The sequence below is a fragment of the Parambassis ranga genome, chromosome 2, assembly GCF_900634625.1.
Source record: "Parambassis ranga chromosome 2, fParRan2.1, whole genome shotgun sequence".
Classification (NCBI taxonomy): Eukaryota; Metazoa; Chordata; class Actinopteri; family Ambassidae; genus Parambassis; species Parambassis ranga.
In genome coordinates this window covers 16,646,025-16,667,647 of record NC_041023.1, presented here as the reverse complement: position 1 = coordinate 16,667,647, position 21,623 = coordinate 16,646,025, and the positions used below count along the sequence as shown (strand labels likewise).

The window sequence follows — 21,623 nt, the reverse complement described above, 5'->3', positions numbered from 1 at the left end:
CTCGCAGCTGTAAAACCTCCAGCTCCTCTCTGTATTTCATCAGCTGCAGAAAAAAGGCTCTTGTCATACATTTACATGTTTTACTGCCACAAATCCAATGTGGATCAATAGTCTTTGCCTCCTACTGGTTTAAAAAAAATCAATTAGTAGGATGTTGTTAGAGTTTTCGTTCCAACACATTCATCAAGCAAACACAAGTGGTGTTAAATTAATTAAACTCCACATAAAGACGGATGGCGTCCACGTATCAGTTGAGAGCTTTATCATTAGGGGGGCATACATAAATAATTTCTGAAGCTCTAATGAAAGCTAAAAATATTAATTACTTTGCATTTTCTGGCTTTTGATTTTATCTTTTCTCAGCAAGCCCTCCCGGGACACAGTATGGATTTTGTTACCCTGTACTGTCAGTTTTCCAGCATTGAATTTTATGAGGCAAACACAATGCCACAGGAGGTGCATATTAAAAATCTTGTGTGTTTTATTTTGTTTAGTTTTTTTTTTTTTTTTTTTTACACAAGCAGTGTGACTGTCCAGCTGCACCCTCTTACTCGTTACTCCTGCTGCTTCCTGATTTCCTTCAGTATAGCCGACAATGACATAGTGTATCTTCCTGTGAGATGGCACCCCGCCGCTCGCACTGTACCAAACCTTTATTCACACTTCACAGATTGTGCCAATATTTTGTCAGAACAAATGTCAAAGAGGAGAATGACATCACCTTAAACTGGATGTTGTCAATTGGACAAATCCGTCCTCTTGTATTGTTTGCAGAAACAGATTTTTTTCCCTTAGTGAGTATTAGAAACTTTGCTATCAAATATTAAAGATGCTATCAGACCTTGTCATGGCAAACAATATCAGTGTAGCTTAAGCCTCCACCCTTTCACTTTCACTTTTGGAGGTTTTCCTCCACTGACTTTTCCATCACTTATATCCTAAAGCATAGCAGTACAAGAAGAAAAACACAAAACCCGACTATTCCATACATCACTGTGATACATTTATATGCTATGCTAATTCACACAATATACAGTATTCACGACAACAGTGGTTCTCAATTACTTCCTGTCATGTCCCCCCACACCCCTCCCTTTACTCATTTCTGGCCGTATTCACGCTAAATCCATAGCTTTGTTGTATTTTCTGGTCTTTTTATGCTGGTTATCACCATCACTTACTTTTCTTTTTTTTGACTCTGACGCCTCCTCTGTTTTTCTTTTCATTCCTTTCAAAAACTTGTCCATCTCTCCCTTCTCAGTTGGCTTTATATAGGCAGGTGCGCCTTTGTATTTCTTCTAGTTTTTTGGTTAGTACTGGCAGCCTGTTGATTAGTTTGAGCACTGCTGCCACTTAGTGACTGGAGGCTTGTTTATCGTTCAAGCATGAATGAAAACATTAAAGTTAGGGTAGGAGATTTCATTCTGATGCACTTTTTGTTAAATTAGTGTAATTTCTCTTTACAATCCGATAGCAACCCATTAGTTTTTCTTGAAAACGAAGAATATTAATCATCTGTGGAAGCTATAAAACGCTAAAAACATCACCCAATCTGGCTGGTTGTCACTCTCCTTCTGCTCTGTGTGCACCAGAGAGGTGCCAGAGAGGTGCACACAGAGGTGATGGCCGAAGTCACAGACAGCTCGTCTTCAGGTAATGCGTGTCCATGCGATTGGGAGGCGTGGCTTCGGGGTGAGCTCCGAGAGAAAGGGGCGTGTGTTTACTTTTGAAATCTGGCTGACTCTCACTGAGTTTTCAAAATCTCCTACCCTACCTTTAAGCATTTGTAAAGTCTGATGAAGAGTGATGAGATCAAGACAGGAAACCAAAAAAAGATAGTCCTCCTGCCTCTCACGCCCCCCTGGCACCTCACCACCATCACCCCCCTATTTGAGTACTGACGTACAATAACCTGACATGCACAGCAAATGTTTTCTGCACTGAATTTGTTGCTGTGTTGTCATCATTTTAAACTATATAAAAAATACTAAAAAATGCATGCTGTCCATTTAAAGGACCTGTCTGTACATTTATGGCACCCTCTTGAGGTTATATGAATAAATGAATAGCATTTATTGTGATACAAGTACAGATATACAAGTTCACAGCGAGATTAAGCAAAATATGAATATACTACTATGTGTAAAATGGGTGCTTTGTGTTGGAATTATCATCATGTTAGCCAAGGAATCAGTAAAACATAATATGAAAATTACGCCTTATAGACTGTATTTAATGTGAAAGGGTCTGTCCAAATAATAAAATAAAACATTACCAAACCTAACTAGTAGTCCTTTTAATGGCCCAAACTAAAGCAAGTAAGCAACCTTAACCACGAGGTTATTTGTGGTTCTTTTCTTTCTCTAGGAAAACAAAGTGCATTCGCATTATCTTAGTTTTACAAACTCCACTGTGATTTTCCAATGTAACAGCTTGCATTTGCACATCGACTTACGCCATAGCTATTCCTCGGTATGTGACACGGCCCCTAGCCATGCAGACGTTTCTGACTGTAAGTAAGGAACCTAATAGGCACGTCAACGCGTGACGAATTGAAGAGTTAATCGCTCAGACATCCCTAATGGGCCGACATAGGAATGAAAAATAAAAATAAATTAGTGAAAAGAAAGCATAAGTCTTGTATCCTTCTGCCAAGGCCCTTTTGTGGTATTGATTGGCCCGAGGCACTTAAAGCCTGATGTATTGTCAACATTGCAATCTATTGCCTGTCTGAGTGCACGGTCACAGTCTGACTTCCAGTGTGCTTCGGCATAGATAACTAGGGGTGGTGAGAGCAAGTGAAACCCTGTGACTGACTCACACACACACACACACACACACACACTCTCATACTCATGTCTGATGCAGTACACAGCTTTCATCTTGCCGACTGTTAATGCACTCAAACCTCAAGTTCAGAGTTTGTCACGGTGCAGTAAAAAGTGAAGAGTTGCTCGTACAGGGGAATGATTTGGACTCTGCTGACTGTAATTACTACTCAGAGAACCCAGAAATGACTTTGTTGCACGCTGGGAGGCCCCCAGATTCACTTTGAGTCTCTGCGTGTGCCCAGCTCATTTAGATGAGTGAGTGAATATTTAGGCTGTGTTTAAGGACCCCTGCAGCTGCCCTATGGGTTTAGTAAAGAGAGGATGGGGGCTTTATTCATCATGCACCATAATGCTCCATATGGTAGAATCTCAAACATTCCCTGAACCTTGAGCTTATTTGATCCACATATTTGATGTTTTTTTCTGACTTTACTGCTCCCTGATGTGTATTAGCTTCTCCGACAAATTATAAAAAGTGGATGGGACACGGACCCAACTAAAAGTACTCAATACATTTTTCCCACAGATGTTTTATGGCTCGCTAGCTTGCTTTTACCATGATGATCTGTGTTCAAATGCACTTATACACTTTATACATTTGTATTTAATTAGTTATTGTTGGGTAAAGAGCAGCCAAGCTACTCAAAAAGGTCACTCAAAATCAGTCACCATGTGCGGAGCCACATTGTCTTATCTTTATATACAGTTTATGGATAGCATCTCCTGGCGCTTTAAGTGTTTTGTGCGCTATAGCTTCACCATACATTTGCAATTGCAGGTTTGAGTAACAACAGTGTATCCGTCTCACTTCATACAGCCGCCTTGCATTCGGCACAGGTCAGGCCAGTGTTGTGCAGGCTTTGGTTTTCCTTAGCATGACCTTTCAGTACAAAGTAACGTCTGTAGAGAGCTCATGTTTTGTGACTCTGATGGGCTTATACTAAAACCTTGACATTTCCCTCTCTGTGTTTTAAAGAGCTGAAAAGGTTCTGCTAATAACTAATTCTGTTATAGTCATGATTAAATTGGCGTGTTTAAAAAATACCACACAACAAGATCAATGAGTTGCGATTACAGTGAAATTAATGAAAAACAATCTTTTCTTTTTCTTGACAGGCCTTTTTTGAGCCTTTTCCCTTTCTATCAATCTACTTGCCACTCAAAATGTCACGCTCTGTATTCATTTAATCCATTTAATCTACCCATTGTCTCCACAGGTCATCTTTGAAGCCACCGTTTCCGATGAGCGACAGGGCTACATTGCCTTGGACGACATTGTGCTGCTCAATTACCCCTGTTGTAAGTACCCACTTCTGCACTGCACTGCTCATAACCTACCTTGCTGACCTTTACCGAGGCCAGGGAAAGTGTCCGGCTGAACAGCGGAGAGTCAGGGGTCTGGAAAACTCAACAGCTATACCCAGAGGTGATTGAAGACTATGAGGCAATTCTGCTGACGGGGGGGCAATTGAGGCACATACCTGTCCGAGCGTAAGAGTTACAATAACACAGCAGGAAGCGCCTCTTTTGTCCTGGTGGAACAGCTGACCTTTTTTCCTCTGATCGCTATGCTCCCAGCCGGGTGCTTTTAAAGCTAATGTGATGTTACGGGCAGGAAAAGGACAGCTAGTGGTTGTACTTTGATCCTGTATGGAAGATTTTCTTTTTTTTTCTTTCCAGGATATCAGGGGGGTTGGAGTGTGTGTTACTGGACGTTATGTTCTGTTCTGTTAAATTTACCATTATACCCCCTGCTGGCTTTTTGTACATAGGCTTCCTGTACATGTTAGACCCCCACCCGTTTTTCCTTTTTCACTGCTTTGCTCTTACCAAGATGATTAGCTCCATTGGATGCCGCAGACCAAAGCTAAATGTGATCTGATTGGTCTGCCTGGAAGTAGAGGTCACCACAAAAGCTCCACAGACGCCATGCCGATTTCCAAAAATGATAACATAGAGCCAAAACAGCAGATAATACCAGTCAAGTGACAAGGAGGCCAGAATTGTTATTATTGCTAATAACAATAATACATTAATCTGAATTGTTGCCCAGCTGTGACTCACTTTAGTCAGTGCTGCGCTGATTATTGATAGAAGGCCTGAATTAATTACATTGTTTCACATGTATGGATTATGGTGGGTATAGGTTGAAGTGGTTTTTAAAGGATGTTTTGTTATAGGGTATAATGTAGATGTCACTTCACAAACCTGAATCCTCACACCTCATATAGACTCATTGGCAAAACAAGCAGCAACATGGCTGCCTTCTATAGGGGAAACTGTGGAGTAAACAGTGTTGGGGAGTAATGGATTACATGTACCGGTGTTACACAACTAGAATACAAAATATGAGTCACTGTATTCCATTACGGTTACAGTCTAAAGACATGGTAATTAGAATACAGTTACATTGTTGAAATCAGTGGATTACACGACGGTGGCTTCATGTGTTTATTCACTCTGCTGGATGAAACAAGTCACATAAACACTGTCTTCGTACAACAAAGATCTTGTTGATGTCTGACTTTCTTCTGATCGCTTGTCTCATTGTGTGGGTATGTACATGTGTGTGACGGTGAACAGTCATTAGAGTGAGAGCTCTTACCGTCAATACAAGACCTTTGATCAAAGCTAAAGTCTTTGGGCCATGTCAGCAAACTGGACAGAAAGCTGCATGCTGCGGGAGACAGAGAGGACAGTGCAGCTGGACTGAAGGGGTTTAGAGTCTGAGGATGAGGATGAAGAGTTAAGGTGTCACGCTGCAAGCTTATAATGCTCCTCAATCGTGATGCTCGTACACTGTTAGCATCACTTGAATGAGTTAACTAGATAGCTGTTAGCTGCTAGCAAAACTGAGGCTGATAAAAATTTAAGTAGGAATGTGTGACTGCAGTCAGGTAGTTTATACATAGTAAACCTGTTTTACTGTATGTACGGGTATCAGGTGCACTGACATTTATATGTACCAGATGTCGATGCCAGGAAAATACAGGAAGCAAAGCATGAATCATATTAATCATAATTATAAAGAAATTATCAATAAAGAAACAAATCATCCACTGCAGAGCTAGTAGACTGCAGTTTAAGATTACCCACATTCAGAAGTACAACAACACCAGATAAAGTTGTTCATGGTGTCTACTTTTGGTCAAGTGTATTTACCAATATTGACGCCATTCACCCACACAATAGTTATATGTAGTATGTGAAGACAGCTGACACACTAGCTTTAGCTCCATTTTTAATATGTCAATCTCCCCAGAAATGACATCAGCACTGTTGATCAGACAAGCTTGTATTTTCTGCTAAGATCCACAGTGGTGTTCGATGAGAGTAAAAAAAAAAAAAAAAAAAATTTTTAGCGGCATAAATGTGGAGAAATGTTAATGAATGATAATTTAGGGTATTTATGAGCAGCTCATGAAATTCAGATATGTGGCTGAAAATCACACATTATTGAATCCTCACTGGGAGACAGGCAGAGAGACTAAAATAACCATTTTCTAGAGTCCATTTCTTTGCCTTTTTTTATAAAAAAAAAAACCCTGAACGTTTGCCTTTTTTACTTATATGAACGGGATGTGTTACCATGGTGATTTGGGGTGGTGGAAGCACAGTTAGCATGTAGGTGAGTCAGGCTAAGTTTAGCCATGGGTGCAGATGGTGACCCCTCACCATGCCTTTTTATCTCACATTATAGGGGATAGTTATAAGTAGGGATGTCCCGATCCGATCACATGATCGGAAATCGGGCCCGATTACGTGATTTCAGACTCGATCGGAATCGGCTGTTACCTCCCGATCAGGACTCGGATATATATTTATTAGGGCTCTCAAAGTTAACGCCTTCTGTGCAAGGTGGCTATGACTAGGCCCGTCGCGATAAACAATAAATCAATTAATTGCACGATAAATTAAATGGGCTCGATAAGTTTTTCGGCCGTGATAAATTACATTTGCATGCTGGTTTGTTTTCCTCTCTTTCTCTCTCTCTCCCTCTCGCTGCCAAAGAGACTGGATGACAAAAGGCGTCACTCCGGTGCGTCGTAGCGTATAAAGGCCGTCGGACTTTATATGGCCCGCGGCTTCTGTCTTAAAATGTGTCAAATCAACAGGTAGTTGTTATGTTTTTAACTCATTGTGTAATGTTTACGGGATGTTCTGAGCAGACCACGTTCAGCTCGCTGTCTGCGTCGCCACGGTGCGTCACAGCGCTGCAGGGCTTGGACGTTACAGCAACACAGAGAGCTGTGAAGCTGCACAACACCGGTTCAACACTTTGCCACAATTCACCACGACCCTAAACATGCTCATGTATAGAACCTGCTCTCAGAGAGAGTCCGCGTTGTACGAGTGAAGTTCTCTGTCTTCTCACTGGTGGCACTCGCTGCAGCGCCACCCAGTCTAGTTCTCTTGCCCAGTGCTCTTGTGCCATCTCTGCTGTCAGTTTCTATGTGTTTCTGTCTACATGGTGGTGTTTGTAAAATTCACTGCAGCTGTCTGCAGCGGCCTGATGCGCATACACACATGCAAACGCGTGCGCACACAAGCACATGTGCATACAGGTGAGCCCACACCCTATACACACAGACACATGCACACAGATAAGATGTAAGCAAACATTAGTCAGTGGCACAAATACCCTACAGGCAGCAAGAATAATGGCAGTGGCCCTCAGCAAAGATTCCGCTTAAGTCGACATGTGTGTTTTCATCTTGAGTCTTCATTCCAAACACGTGTTTTAGTCAAGAGCTATCTCTCCTGCATCACCAATAAGAGGCAGCATTACTAATTTAAAGACATCTTGGGAATACATTTGAGACTCAATTTACCCTGCCTCTATTTATGGTTATCAGTATTAATTAAAGCTCAGCAGGTCACACATCCTCACTGCTTTATATGCTTTATAACTGTAAATTCCATTTAAAGCAATTAATGCATCCGCCTCCTCCTCCTCCTCCTCATCCTCAAATGGCGTGTTCAGTAATTCTTTAAGAAGACGCAAACTGTTCTGACAGGCAGCCTGTCTGCTTTTTCATTCTCCTTGGGGTCACTTCAGCTCTGCCAGTACAATACATAACAGGTGTATATGTGTGAAATGAGTTTGGTAAGGGTTGGAGATATGCACCCGAGGATATCTGTTCCTAGCCTTCTTATTGGGTGGGCAGAGCATGAAGAGCACTGCAGAGAGAGGAATGAGGACAAAAAAAAAACAGGAGGTGTACTATTTGTCATTTCAGCCAATCTTTGCTGGTAGTTACTGTGAAAAGACAAGTATGAAAATGCTGGAATTTAATTTAGTCCATCACATAGAACATCTATGTTTACACCACGGCTGGATCTATTGAATGTGGCTGGTGTAGTAATGCTAATCTATATGTTTAGGTGCAATTTGAATTGCATTGAAACATTTCTTTCTATATTACAAGACGCAGGCCTATTTATTATCTACGCCTGTTTACAGACAACCTGCTGAAGTTTGAAGCAGCATCAGAATATGGAAGAAAAGGTGACTGAAGTGACTTTGAATGTGGTATGAGTCTGTCACACAACCATCTCTAGTGTTTACAAAAAAAAGGTCAGAAAAAGAGAGACTATCCAGTGAGCAGCAGCTCTCTGTTGAGGTCAAAGGTCAGAGGAGAATGTTGGAGCTAATAGAACGACAACAGGAACTCTAACAATCACTGGTACCAACCGAGTTCTGCAGAAGAACATCTCTGAACACACAACAGCCTTGAAGCAGATGGACTACAGCAGCAGCAGAAGAAGAAGAGCACATCGGGTGTCACTCCAGTCAGCTAAGAACAGCAAACTGAGGCTACAGTTCACACAGACTCACCAACACTGGACAATAGAAGAAGTAAAAACTGCTCTGATGAGTCTCCACCTCTGCTGACACATTCAGATGGACAGCTCAGAATTTGGTGTAAACATACTCTGGGCCTCTTAGTACCAACTGAGCCTGCTTTAAAGACCACAGCCCACCAGAGTATTGTTGCTGACCATATTCCCTCTTTTTGAGCACATTGTGCTACTTCCATCAAGATAACCCACCATGTCACAAAGATCAGATCATCTGTAACATTGACAAACCATCCACAGCCAGCAGATCTCAGTCCAATAGAGCACCTTTCGTGATGTGGTGAAACAGGAGACTCCCATCATGGACGTGCAGCCGACAAAACTGAAGTAACTGTGTGATGCTATCACGTCCACTTGGAAGAAAATCTCTAAGGAATGCCTCCAGCACGTCGCATTGATGTCACCTAATGAAGTGGATAGTGTACCTACTGAAGTGGACCTACTCCAGTGAATGGTGTATATCAGAAACAGATAAACTGACTTAGTCAAAGGCAGAGTACATGGACAAAATACACCAAGTGTGAGCATATAACGAGATGCAGGTGGAAACAACGAGGGCAGAGCAGGCGACCACAGGATGGGATGAAACCCACACAAAAGTTACGACTGCCAAAATAAAACAGGAAGTAGAGGCCCAGAATAATATAGGAAACAATTTATTAAACCACCATCATAACAAATATAAACACAGTGAATGTCACCTGTGTGAATATGATGGTCAATTATGCACTTATATCAGACTCCGCAGACAAGAGAAGCTGATTGTCTAAGGGTTTTCACACCTAGTCCTCTTCAAGTGGACCAAAAGGTGAACATAACATAAAAAGGTCTAAGTTCCTTTTGTGTTCACACTGTAAGTTTATTGCAAAGCGGACCGGGTTCTCTTTGTGATCCAGTGCAGATTTGTTGGGGGCCTCAGTCCTCTTTCTGTTCACACCAGGTCCAGGTCATATTTTACAAACAATCACTTTCTTGCCTCAAAAAATCTATTACTCTTATTTTTCTATTTATTTTCTATCAAACAGTAAGTAGGCAAGCAAACTGATTAAAAATGATTAAATGTCACGCAATGAAACTAATATGTATATTTAGAGAAAAATAATAAGCTCCTGTCACCTATACAGCATCTGTTAAAGTTAGATGATGAATTTTAAAATAAGTTTGGGGTTAAAAGTTAGAATGCACAGATAATTAATATTAATTTGTTTAGAAAGTTTAGATGTGAAAGTGTATTCATACATTTGTTTTTTTTTATTATTAACATGACTATATCCAAATGTTATTTCACTACATTTTGTCCTAATTAACATGCACAACAACACACCGTGCGCCAGCTTTGTACATAATGCAAATGCTGAAATGCTTTTTAATATTTCAGTTTATAATGAGTCAAAGGCAAACACTTGAAGTAAAAGTAATGAATATGGAGCTTGACATATAGCCCAGAAAGGCATTAGCTAACTTGCCAAGTGCAACTTGAAAAATTGGCACAGAAAATGTTGCTTTTGTTGTACAATATGATGCTACATGCTAGAAAAACCAGTTTGTGACTCCAGGTGATTGTGCAGGCTGGCTTACTGGGAGAACAATAGAAGAGAGCCGTTGTTAATCTTAGTCATTACACCTTTGGAGCAGCTATAACTGCTGGTTAAAGTGTACAAACATTTAATTACCACTATGCAGACCTACCATGTGTTGTGTGACTTACTATACGGTGAGTCAAAACAAATGTTTTTGTGTGTGTGGTCTTTTTTCACATGCAACCTTATGTTATGCGAAGGCGGGGGGTGAAATTGTGTATTTAAAAACAGCAAAATGAGCCGAAAATGCAAAATTTATATGACGTGGTGTGTGTGCGTGTGTGTTTCTAGGCCTGAAAAAATTACACTCCACATCTGTGTGTTTAATATATTTAGACAAGCCACGCTCAGCTCCAGATGTGCCACTTTCATCACACTGTCTTTGTTTGTGTTTGTGTGTGTGTCCTCCTTCAACAGACAAGGTGCCTCATTTCTCTCGGCTGGGTGACGTGGAGGTGAATGCCGGGCAGAATGCCTCGTTCCAATGTGTCGCCACGGGCAAAGTTTCTGAGAGTGAGCCGTTCCTACTGGAGGTGAGAACAAGAGAGAGAGAGGTGCCAGTGTGTTTGTGTGTGTGTGCAAGAGGGTGTTGTTTTTTTTTGTTTTTATTTATTAGCTTTGCTCCAACGGTCAAGCCCACATCTCAGCGAGTGGAGAATAGGATTGGAGACTGTAGGAAGAAGCAACACAAAGGATAAAGAGAGAGATGTTCTACATGTTTGGCATTTAGCTGACAGTCTTATGCAGAGGAGCTTACAGGCGTTACATTTACATGCACGACTGCTGGCTAGACTCCCATTAAAGTCTTATTCAGCGCGTCTGAGTCTAAACCAGTTAAGAGAATATTCCTACCCTCAGACAACATGTTCCATCAAACATATGGTCGGAAAAACACTTTTCTAATATGCAGCAAAGCCAGTAATATTTTACTGTAGTTTCTTTCAGAGCTTTCCTGCCTTATTAATTTAGTTTAGTACAGTTTTATTTTTGTATTTTTGGACAGCTAGCACCCATTTACCTTCAGTCCTACTAACAAATGGTTAGACTTCACTGCTGTGCTTTGTATGGTTGCCATGGAAATTCAGCGATACAAAAATGTCTTCTTTCTTTATAAAAAAATTTATATTTTTAGCCAACAATAACAAAATGTTTCTAGAAACTGACCATGTCAACACAAATCAGCATGATGAGAACTAGCTAACTAACAAACCATAAATGCCAGGTCTGTCCACTAACATGCATGGTATGTTAGTGGACATATATATATATACCTATGGTAGGTATATGACCTGCACTGCAGTCAGCCACCAGAGGGCGTCCACATGTTTTGCCCTCTCTTTTAGGGAGCTGTCATGTCCTTCATGTTTATATACAGTGTATGCCCACTCACCATGTCACCCTCCTGCTGACGGCTGTCTGAGGAAAGGAGGAGAAGGTAGATAGGACCAAAGAAAGGAAGAGGAGGAGAACAATGATGTAGCAGGTTATGGGTTATCATTAATAACAGGCAGAAAACTGATATAGCTACTCATATTACAGCTGATATAAAATCAAGTATAGTTTGATGCATGTGGATGATAAACACTGAGGAGAGGAGAGAATAAGCAATGTCATGCAATGACTAAGGGTTAGCGAGTGTGTTCGAACCATTGGCTTTAGCCATTGCTGCTGTGATTGTGCGGGCATACCAGTCTGAGATGTTAAATAGTTAGTTTGGGTATTTTTTTTTTTTAAATCAGTGCCTCGAGTGTCATTCTGTGCTTTTCTTCATATCCATATAGACGTCTGGGGACAAAGAAATGAACTGAACCTTGTTATTAGCAAGCTACTAAAGAAAATAGGAGCCATTATCTTAACCCTCAGCATAATCCCAGTAATAATACAGTACACGGCCATTGTTAAATAATGCAGTAAGTTTGTGACTCTCTTTGTCTCTTAATGGGCGCATTGTTGCAGGAAAATGAGTCATTTGAGAGTTTAGAGGCTTTTGTAGCCTTTTGGCTGAGATGGCACTTAGTTTACAAATCCCCCCCAACCTCCCCTCCGCCCCCTTTGAAAAGTCAATTCCCTTGAAAAAAAAATACTTTCAATTTTACTAGTTTGAATATGAGCTAATATTAGTCTTCAAAAAAAATGCCTCCACTCTTCGTCTGGCCTTGAAACCTACACATCTAAGTGCTTTTGAAATGATAGCAGCAGGGAGGAGGCGCTTTGCAAATGAGATCTCAGTATACTTCCATCCCTTGTGTTTCCGCCCGATTTTATTTCACTCCATCCCTCCTCCCCTCCTCTTTCTTTCTTTCTTTTTTTTCTCTGAATTGAAACCTTTGAAGATCATCAGCATGTGAAAGAGACTCTTTTTTTATCATCTTCTGAGTTTGTGAAATCGCTGATGGAAGCCACACACTCACAGGAAAAAAGCAAACAATACAGGGCTTGCCTTCTTTAATTTGACGATGAACTTTAACATTCGCCTCGCTGCTTTTCTCATTAAAATAATAAAAAAAAGACTGATAGCAGAAAATAGAGATATATCACAAACCATTACTCCCCTCTGTTCTCCCATTTGTTGTTCAGGGCTTGTTTGATCATCAGCTCTGACTCTGCTAATTTCTGCGTTCTCTTTGATCTCCCTGGTTCAGCAGAGGTCCTCTCTGGACTCCATCGTGGAGCTGCTCTCTCTCTCTCTCCTCCGCTCTTTCTTCTCTTTAGGTAGTCCAAACAAATCGTTAGCGTAATATTTCTTAGTCAATTACCATCATATTTGTTTCTGCGCTGTCCTCCAGCCCCCGAATATTGCAGACAGTCAGAGTCAGACGCTATTTAGATCTTGTAACATTAACTTGTTCTCAGTCCAAACCTGAATTAGTTATTGGACAAACTCTTAATGATGATTTAATGCAGGGCTGGCAGCCAGACGGGAGGACTGGCAGCACGCTTTGGCAAACGGAAGCATTTATTTGCTTTAAAAGCCTGCAGGTGGACAATGTGAAAAAACATCAAACAGTTTAATCAACTCAAACCAAACCACTGCTACTGAAAACAAACAACACATTACACACTGTAGGCACTGACACAAGCCTGGGTTATACTTTGCATCCATGTGAAAACCACTAGTCTTATGGCCTTTATACACTGTGCGATTGTTAGTGATATATAAGACCGTTCCATGACACACTATGTGACGTGGATCTTGAACCTGTCTCACAGTGTGACGTTAGACCACCTACTTAGAGCCATGATATATCCACCAAAGATATCTCCATGATTCTCCTACGATGGTCATCTTTCGTTTGTTTGGCTTGACAGGCTATCATGTTAGCAGCTAAATGCTAACACTGCCCCAAAGTGGTGTTTGAAAGTTTGTGAAAGGACAAATGATCCAATATTGCATATATACAGTATGTGAATGGCAGAAGTATGAGAACCTTTGCTTTCAGTGTCTGCTGTGTCCACCTTGTACAGCAAATGACAGCAGCTTAATTCTTCCTGTGCAAGATGCAACAAAATAGTTCCAAATGACACATGACACTACCGCCACCATGCATCACTTATGGGAAAAGGTTTTTGTAGGTTCTTGTCTAATATAAACATGGACGACCTGACATTTACCTAAAATTGGCCACCCAGCCTGGCTGGTTGCACCATGTAGATCTTAGACCCTGCCTCCTCTATGTTAGTGGATGAGACAGACCCAAATAAAAGTAGTCAATTTTAGGCTTGTTAGCTAATTTTTGTCACACTGATTTGTGTTAAAATGCAGTTTCATACATTTATATATTAGTGGGTATTTTGTGGGTGTGAGCAAGATAGTTTAGCCTCCCTTTTGTACATTGGTCACCCATCATTCATCACTCATTTTGGGGCAGTGAATGTAACCCTCATCTCCTGGTTGACCGTCGGGCCTCCACCACTCCTCCTGCACCTGGACACTAAATTTGTATTGACCTTTAGGTGAGCCTTTGTGTGTGTAAGATGAAGTGCTATCAGTGTCCATGACCTTAAAGGATCTGCCTAACATCTGACAGCTAATAATCCAGAGGTGACTGTGGCAACATAAAAAATATATATAAAAAATCTAGTGTAATCTGTAGCTTTAGGCAGCAGACAATTTATAGATAATTTCATATTTTGTAACAGCGGTGCACCCTCCCATCATCTTCCTAAACCAATTTAAACACGCAGATGTCTACAACAGCTCACATAATAATCTGCTTATTCTGTGAGAGGCCTGCATACATTGTACTTCACACCTGGAACAGCTCATTCAGAAACACTGGAACACTGGAATTTCCTCTTCCACTGGTTGAAGCCATTGCCTTGAGTGCTGACACATTAGCGTTGTGAGAGATGGGGAGATGCTAGAAAACAACAACCCAGGAGGCCCATGTCACCTGCCTTGGCGAGTGAACACACTATTGTTACCGCTGACATTTATCACATATTTATTATCTTGCTCTCCCATGTAGCTAATTCCAACTCTCCTTTGTCTACCTGTCTACTTGTCAGACTGCCGTTGTGTTGTTTTTTTTTAATCACTTGAATAGGATTCAGGTAAATACATGCGGTTGGCTTGGTGTGTATTCACGACTGATGTCTCCCCATGTGGTCTTTGTCTGGTTGTCAGCGGAGAAATGGCGTAGTGCTGGACACGTCCATGCTGTCTCGGCTTAGCCACAAGAGGCTGATGGCCACTTTCCAGGTAGAGGCGCAGCGTGGAGAGCAGGACCTCTACCGCTGCATCACCCTGTCGCCCAGAGGCGCCGCTGTCTCTAACTTTGGAGAACTCATCGTCAGAGGTGAGGAAGCATAAATAGTTTATTTCATTCCAGTACTGCTGCTTGAGATTGTTTCATTCTCCCTTTTCTGTGTCTGACCTGTCTGTAAAACCAAAAACACAAATATGACTAATACTACAACTTTTGTTGAGAAAAAGCCTTTACCCTTTTTTACTCAGTGTTTTGGGAAAGGAATGTTGTCCCTTGGTGCAGACACACCTCCTGATTCTCTGAATATTTTGATACAACACATGTACAACTCAAAAAAATGAAGGACATCCTAGATCTCAATTAATTAAATATTACAGTTGAAAATCTTAAATCATTACATACTGGAATGCGTTGAGAACATAATGACATAAAAATGGTTGATGTAAATCAAAATTATTAACCCATGGAGTTCTGGATTTGAAACCATACTCACAATAAACATTAAAGTCTTATCCAACTTGAGTGGAAATAGCATTGATGCTATGGACTGGCCTCCACGTGCCTGTATGACCTCCCTATAACACCTGGGCATGCTCCTGATGAGGGGTCTCCTCCCAGACCTGGATTAAAGCATCAGTCCACTCAGGTCTGGGAAACGGGCAGGCCAGCATCAATGCCCTCATCATGTAGGAACTGCTGACACACTTCAGCCACATGAGGCCTAGCATTGTCATGCATCAGAAGGAATCCAGGGCCCACTGCACCAGCATATGGTCTCACAATGGGTCTGAGCAGCACCTGCAGAAACTCTCCTTCATAGGGGTTGTCTTAATAACTGCCTCTCATTTCCACCTGTTGTCTGTTCCATTTGCACAACAGCAGCTGAAATCGATTCACAATCAGTGTTGATCCTAACTGGACAGGCTGATTTCACAGGAGTGTGACTGACTTGGAGTTACATTTATATTTATATTTATATTGAGAAACATTTTGCTGTTCTTTATATTATTATATCATTCTATTTTTAGACTCAGTTTGTCACAGATTAGTGAACCTCTGCCTCTCTGAAATGTTCTTTTTATACCATCATGTTACGCACCTGTTGCCACCTAATTAGCTGTCTGAGATGGTACCAGGGTGTTGTTGCTCTGCGGTGCCTGATGTGGGTGAGGTGAGGTTTCTTGGTTCACATCTTCAATGTTCGTTAAAGCATATTCACAAATAATGGATAAAAGTTTGTGCTAGTTCTGTAATGCTGTAAGAATTTTAGAAACTTCTTCACTGTACCTAGCTTTATTATTAGTGATTTCAACAATAAGCTACCTCAGATAGGTGTATGTATGTACGTTTGTCTGCACACAGGTGTTTTCAGTTGTGCATATACCAAACAACAATCTTGTACTGTGTCTAGCATCATGCGCTAAATTCATTAGCGAGTTCACCTGCTTGATGAGGGTCATATTCTCCATCAAGTCTGAAAGGGTTTTTTTATGTGCATAGAGGGCAGAATTAGTTCTGCAATTATTCATGCAAATGAGCTCTTATTCAGCGGCATTAGAGCGAAAATGAAGAATTTTCAGCATTTAAGGGTCTCTCTTAGACTCTGCCTGCGCCTGTCTCTCACACACTCCTTATGTGATTGAAAGATTTTTATGAGTCGATGCTCTAGCAGAGCAGAAATAATGTTATTGAAACTGTAAAATAAAAAAAAGAGAAAATCTATGTGCTGAGAAGGCAACATGAGCGTTTTCAAGGATAGGATTTCTTTTTATGTTTTTCGTCTAGTTCGAATTTCACATTATTCTAATAGGATGGTTATTGTTTGAAAATTGAAATTTGCTTCAGTTAGACTAAATGACAAATCTTCTGTTACAGTGCCGCCTACTCCGATCGCACCCCCACAGCTGCTGCGGGCAGGTCCCACCTATCTGATTATACAGCTCAACACTAATTCCATCGTTGGGGATGGACCGGTCATTCGTAGGGAAATCCAGTACAGGGCCAGCCAGTCCATGTGGACAGAGACCCACGGTGTGAGCTCGCTAACGTACAAGGTTTGGCACTTGGAGCCAGACACGGAGTACCGCATCAGTGTCCTGCTCACCCGCCCCGGTGAGGGGGGCACCGGAGCACCAGGACCCCCACTGGTCAGCAGGACCAAGTGTGCAGGTAAGCCCTGATTTTTTTATTTTTTTTGTATATTTGTTGATATGAAATGACATTAAACAGTCTATTTCACTAGACTTTGCATTGGTCCTTGGTTTCATTGTAAATACAACCAAATCTATAATAAAATAGTTTAAAAAGTAAGAAAATAAATAAAAAATGCCAGAAATAATCTGTTATCATTTTAAAAAAATTCATTTAAAAACCAAAAAAATCTGCACTTTTTCGTACAGTTTAGGAAGCCATGAATGAAAACTTTGTGAGCAGCAGGCCCATGACAACAATTCAGCAAATTTTAACAGCTGGTTTGATGACACTGTACAAATGCAGATAAACTTTTTTTTTCTGCTGTTTCCATAGAGGGGCAGGACTTTATAATTAAAGCTGCTGCAGTCTTCTAGATCCTGCAGCTGGTGATTGTTTGCAATATTGATTGGTTATTCATGATTAATCAATCACTATATTCTGACAATTATGAACAAACTAGTGAAAAACATCCTGAGAAAGGTTCCGGGTTCCAAACTGACAGTTCAACACTTCAATTCTCCATCTTTATTTTTGCAGCTTCAGAACATATAATGAGGATTTAGATGATAACTTTGTGTGTATTGGCTTTTCTTGTTCCAACATGGTTCCAAAAGTAATCAAAGAAATATGTTTGTTGTGGAAGAACTTGCCTGTCTTGACCTCATCACCCTTCATTAGACTGACTATATACTTTTGTCCATATAGTGTGAGCAAGATTTTTTTTTTGTAGAGCGCCTTCCAGCTTCACAGCTTTAGAAGTAAACAACATTAAGCAACAGTAAGGGAAATAAAAGACATCAGAACATTAAAAAAAGCAAGAGAAGGTCAGGGGGAGATAGCATCAGTCAACAAAGAGAACAGTAGGTGACGCCTGCAGCTACAGAGCAAGGATTTTGCCCTATTTCTGAGCTGCATCGCACTCTTAAGATGCTTCACTTTACAAGTTGTTGTGTGCCTGCAGCTGCTGAGAACAAAGGGTGTGATTGTTGTCCTTGCAGCAGACAGAATGTCTGATGCTTTCACTTTAGGCTTAGCACTAATGAAAGTGTGATACTCATATGAGTTTTGCCGCAATAATTGTTGAGTTGATGTGATAATTTTATTCGGAAAGGTCCGTGCCCAGCTGCGGAGAGACCCTGCAGTTATTATGCAAGGTCCTCTCATCTTCAGCCGCCGCACTGCTCATCGGGGTGAAAAAAGAGACACCCTGCTGCTCTGTCAAGTAGACGGCATGACGTCCCCGTCACCTGCCACGCTCTTTGATCCACTCTCGTCAGTTTCTTTCCCCTTCGCCCACCTCCTGTCGGCTCCCATTGCTCAGATCTGAAGCTTGAACCCCCCCCCCCCCCTCCCCAAGGGTAGATAGCGGCAGACAGCAGAGGCCCTTCGACACCAAAAACCCTGGATGAATTTGTCTTTCTAGCGTGTCGCAGAGAGCGGCGAGACTCTTCATTTTGGACACTCTGTTGAGTGTGACATTTCATACTTAGCGGTGCAGAGGATTTCAATTCCACAGGGGTGGTCGACCACATAGAGCTCAAATGCTAAACGAATGATGCGCCCATTTGCTCCCACCCAAGTGTGCATGCTCTTTATGCGATTGCCCTTTTTGTATGTTATACTCTGCAAATATTTCCATCGTGAGGACAGATCACAATTATGACATGCGAAAAGTACAGAGTTCTTGAGGACAATGGAGGGCAACGAGAGGCAGCCAGAAGGAGTGTCTGACACACACTATGTTGGGACAGAGGTGTTGCATCAAAGATACCCTTGGGTGCATGCTTTCTGCCTCAGCTCGTCTTTTAATTGATGCAAAAATGGAGGTTAAAAGGGAATTAAGACTGCAATATTTAATATGAATTAATAAAATATAAAAAAAGACTCATCTGTAGATTTCCTCAAGGATACTTGAGGGGGTAAACACAAGCATTCTGGCAAGTTCAGTGTTTGAACTACCGTGGACTCTAGAGTGGTCTGTGGCAGCTTGATGTGTACAATTTATGAGCTGTCTCAGTGTTGTGGACCAGTATATATGGGACTTCAACTGCTGCAGGACTTCCCCCCCCCCCCCCCCCCCACTGATGGCACAGTATGGTCTCAATAGGAATATGTGGACCCAGGCAGAATTAAGATTAGCTTTTCTGGGTTGCACATTAGCCTCCATATATGTTGTGCATGTTCCTCACTTTCAACATAATAGACATGGATACAGTCTTGAGGATGGCATTCCAATGTGCATGTATGGAATGCAGACTTTTAAACTAGTATAATAGAAACACCCACATGGTGTCTTATGGATGTGGACTGTATGAATTGTACCTCAGATCACCACTAGCTCGGTCGTTCCTCTCAAGATACAGACATGATTATTTAGACAATCTATCTGTCTCTTTCAGTCCTATTGCGCTCTGCCTCCTTGAGCATTCAGGTAAATAACCATTTAAAGCACAAACAGACTTGCTAGATGCTATGTAATGCACATTGCAGTAATTTGTTTTCCACAAAAGAGCTAAATTATGACGCCCGCTTTGTCCGCTGTCCGCTCGAGTGGAGCTGAAAAACCACATCTATCTATGAATCCTACTTAAAGCTAATCGTCAACCGTTTGTGCACCTCAACTATTTATAACATAGGTTTTTTTTCAGTAATTTGCATGGTTAAATGTTGGTACCTTGTGGGTGTCTGTAATAGTGAAGGATTATGGGACAATGGAGATGCCGATCTTTTGTGACTGCATGCTGACCGGTTGATGCTTTGTTCACATTGGATAATTATGAATACTTTGCAGAGAATAACTTCCAGACATGCCATACATACAGAAAAACGTGTGGTTACATAGACAGCATGGCACAGTGCACCTCTGTAGTCTGCCACTTAAGCCTGTATCTATATGCGACATGCATATCTTGTTTTCACACATATGTATGCGGCCTAGATATGTCAATATGTGACATTGTTCCAGTTTTTGAAAAAGGTTTATCTATAGTCGGTTAATACATGCACATATGTGTAATGTATTTTGCATTTGCATAGGAATGCATGTCAGAGTAAACTGTCACCAGGTTATAGAGCGGGAGCATAATGTAAATCTTACAAAACACACATCGATACCTGCAGAAACTCGTTCAGAAGGGCCAGCAGTGTCAGCAGTCCAAACCTCCTGAGGGTTCAGCGGTAAGTATGAGGGTGTGCACTGATAGTCCATCATAATTTTAACATAGCTCCTGGCAGGAAGGGACAGGCCTCAGTGGCAGCTCACTGAGGCAGCTGTTAAAGATGAGGAGGATGAGATGAAATGTGCAGATCCGCAGGGACTCATCCCCCAATTCACCCCCCCCCCACCCCACTTCCAGCGCTCATCTCCTGTCCAGTCTCCCCTACCCCTCCTTCAGCCCCTTCTGCCTCTGGCTAATCCTTTTGATTAGACTAATCAAGTGGAATGTGGGTTTGGGGGCAGGATTGGCTGAGGACAGGCGGGTGGAGAGGACAGGACGGAGTCTGCTGCTGCTGCTGCTGTGCTGCTGTAATGATGAGTAATGGTGTCTGGAGCAGAAAGTGAACATTCAGTCAGAGGGCTCCTGGTGGCAGACCTGGATTTAGCAGGATTACACAGCCTTACATGGGAAAAAAAATCTGACATGAAGTCATTTTTATTATTTTAACATGAAATGGTTTGGTAGAATTCTCCAAAATGGCTGATTGATACTATTTTGTGGAAAGGGCTTTAGCTTGTATCAAAACACAAATCAGTTCATTTGAGCCTTTTGGGAAGAACAAACATCTTTCAAATCAGCAAGGTCTCTAAGGACATTGTCCCTCCCCCGTCTCGCCTCTGTCCCCTCGGAGCTGATGTCTCCTCTGTGACATTGCTTCATTCATTCATGTAGCAGCAGCTTCTGATCTGTGCTTTAGTGAGGCAGCAGGGAGGTAGTTATTGCTGTCTCCGTCTCACCCCTCCCAGAGCAGTTTGCAGCTGCCATGCTGAAGACGACGCCCGGATCTTTGTTTATCACTTCTCTTGGGGTTTTCAGGCCAAGCTGTGAGACAGAGGGTCAGAGTGATCCTCATCCATGTGAGGAGTGATGAGACTGTAGTGTGCAGTTTTTTCCTGTTGTTTCCCCCTTCTGTATTCTCACACTTGTGACTCATAAAGTCTGCTGCAACTGTTGCTGTTTCTCGATCAGTATTCTCTTTATAAGCTGCTCCGTTGAGGGCTTTTAAGTAGAAAATACACTTGCCTTGTCAGCATAAATCAGAGAACACAACTTCATCCCCTCTAACTAGAAATTAACTAATTGTAGTTTTCCTACCAGCCAGTACAGTTAAAGCCTTATAGGGATTCCTATTGCTTTCTCTGGCTGAAGAAGTCCTCAATGTTTATATATATATTTTTTTTCTTCCCAATATATGGATAGTCTTACATTCCCTCTCAGGATGAAGCTCAG

The 21,623-nt window shown here is 41.6% G+C and overlaps 1 protein-coding gene across 1 annotated transcript in view; it reads left to right on the top strand.

Moving 5' to 3' along the window:
- Positions 1-21,623, top strand: part of ptprua (protein tyrosine phosphatase receptor type Ua) — a 178,614-nt gene that overhangs the window by 97,482 nt on the left and 59,509 nt on the right. Inside the window, exons 4-7 of the mRNA XM_028429850.1 lie at positions 4,049-4,130; positions 10,691-10,806; positions 14,901-15,072; positions 16,858-17,151. Of these exons, the coding sequence (XP_028285651.1) occupies positions 4,049-4,130; positions 10,691-10,806; positions 14,901-15,072; positions 16,858-17,151 (664 nt within the window). The remainder of the gene's footprint in view (positions 1-4,048; positions 4,131-10,690; positions 10,807-14,900; positions 15,073-16,857; positions 17,152-21,623) is intronic.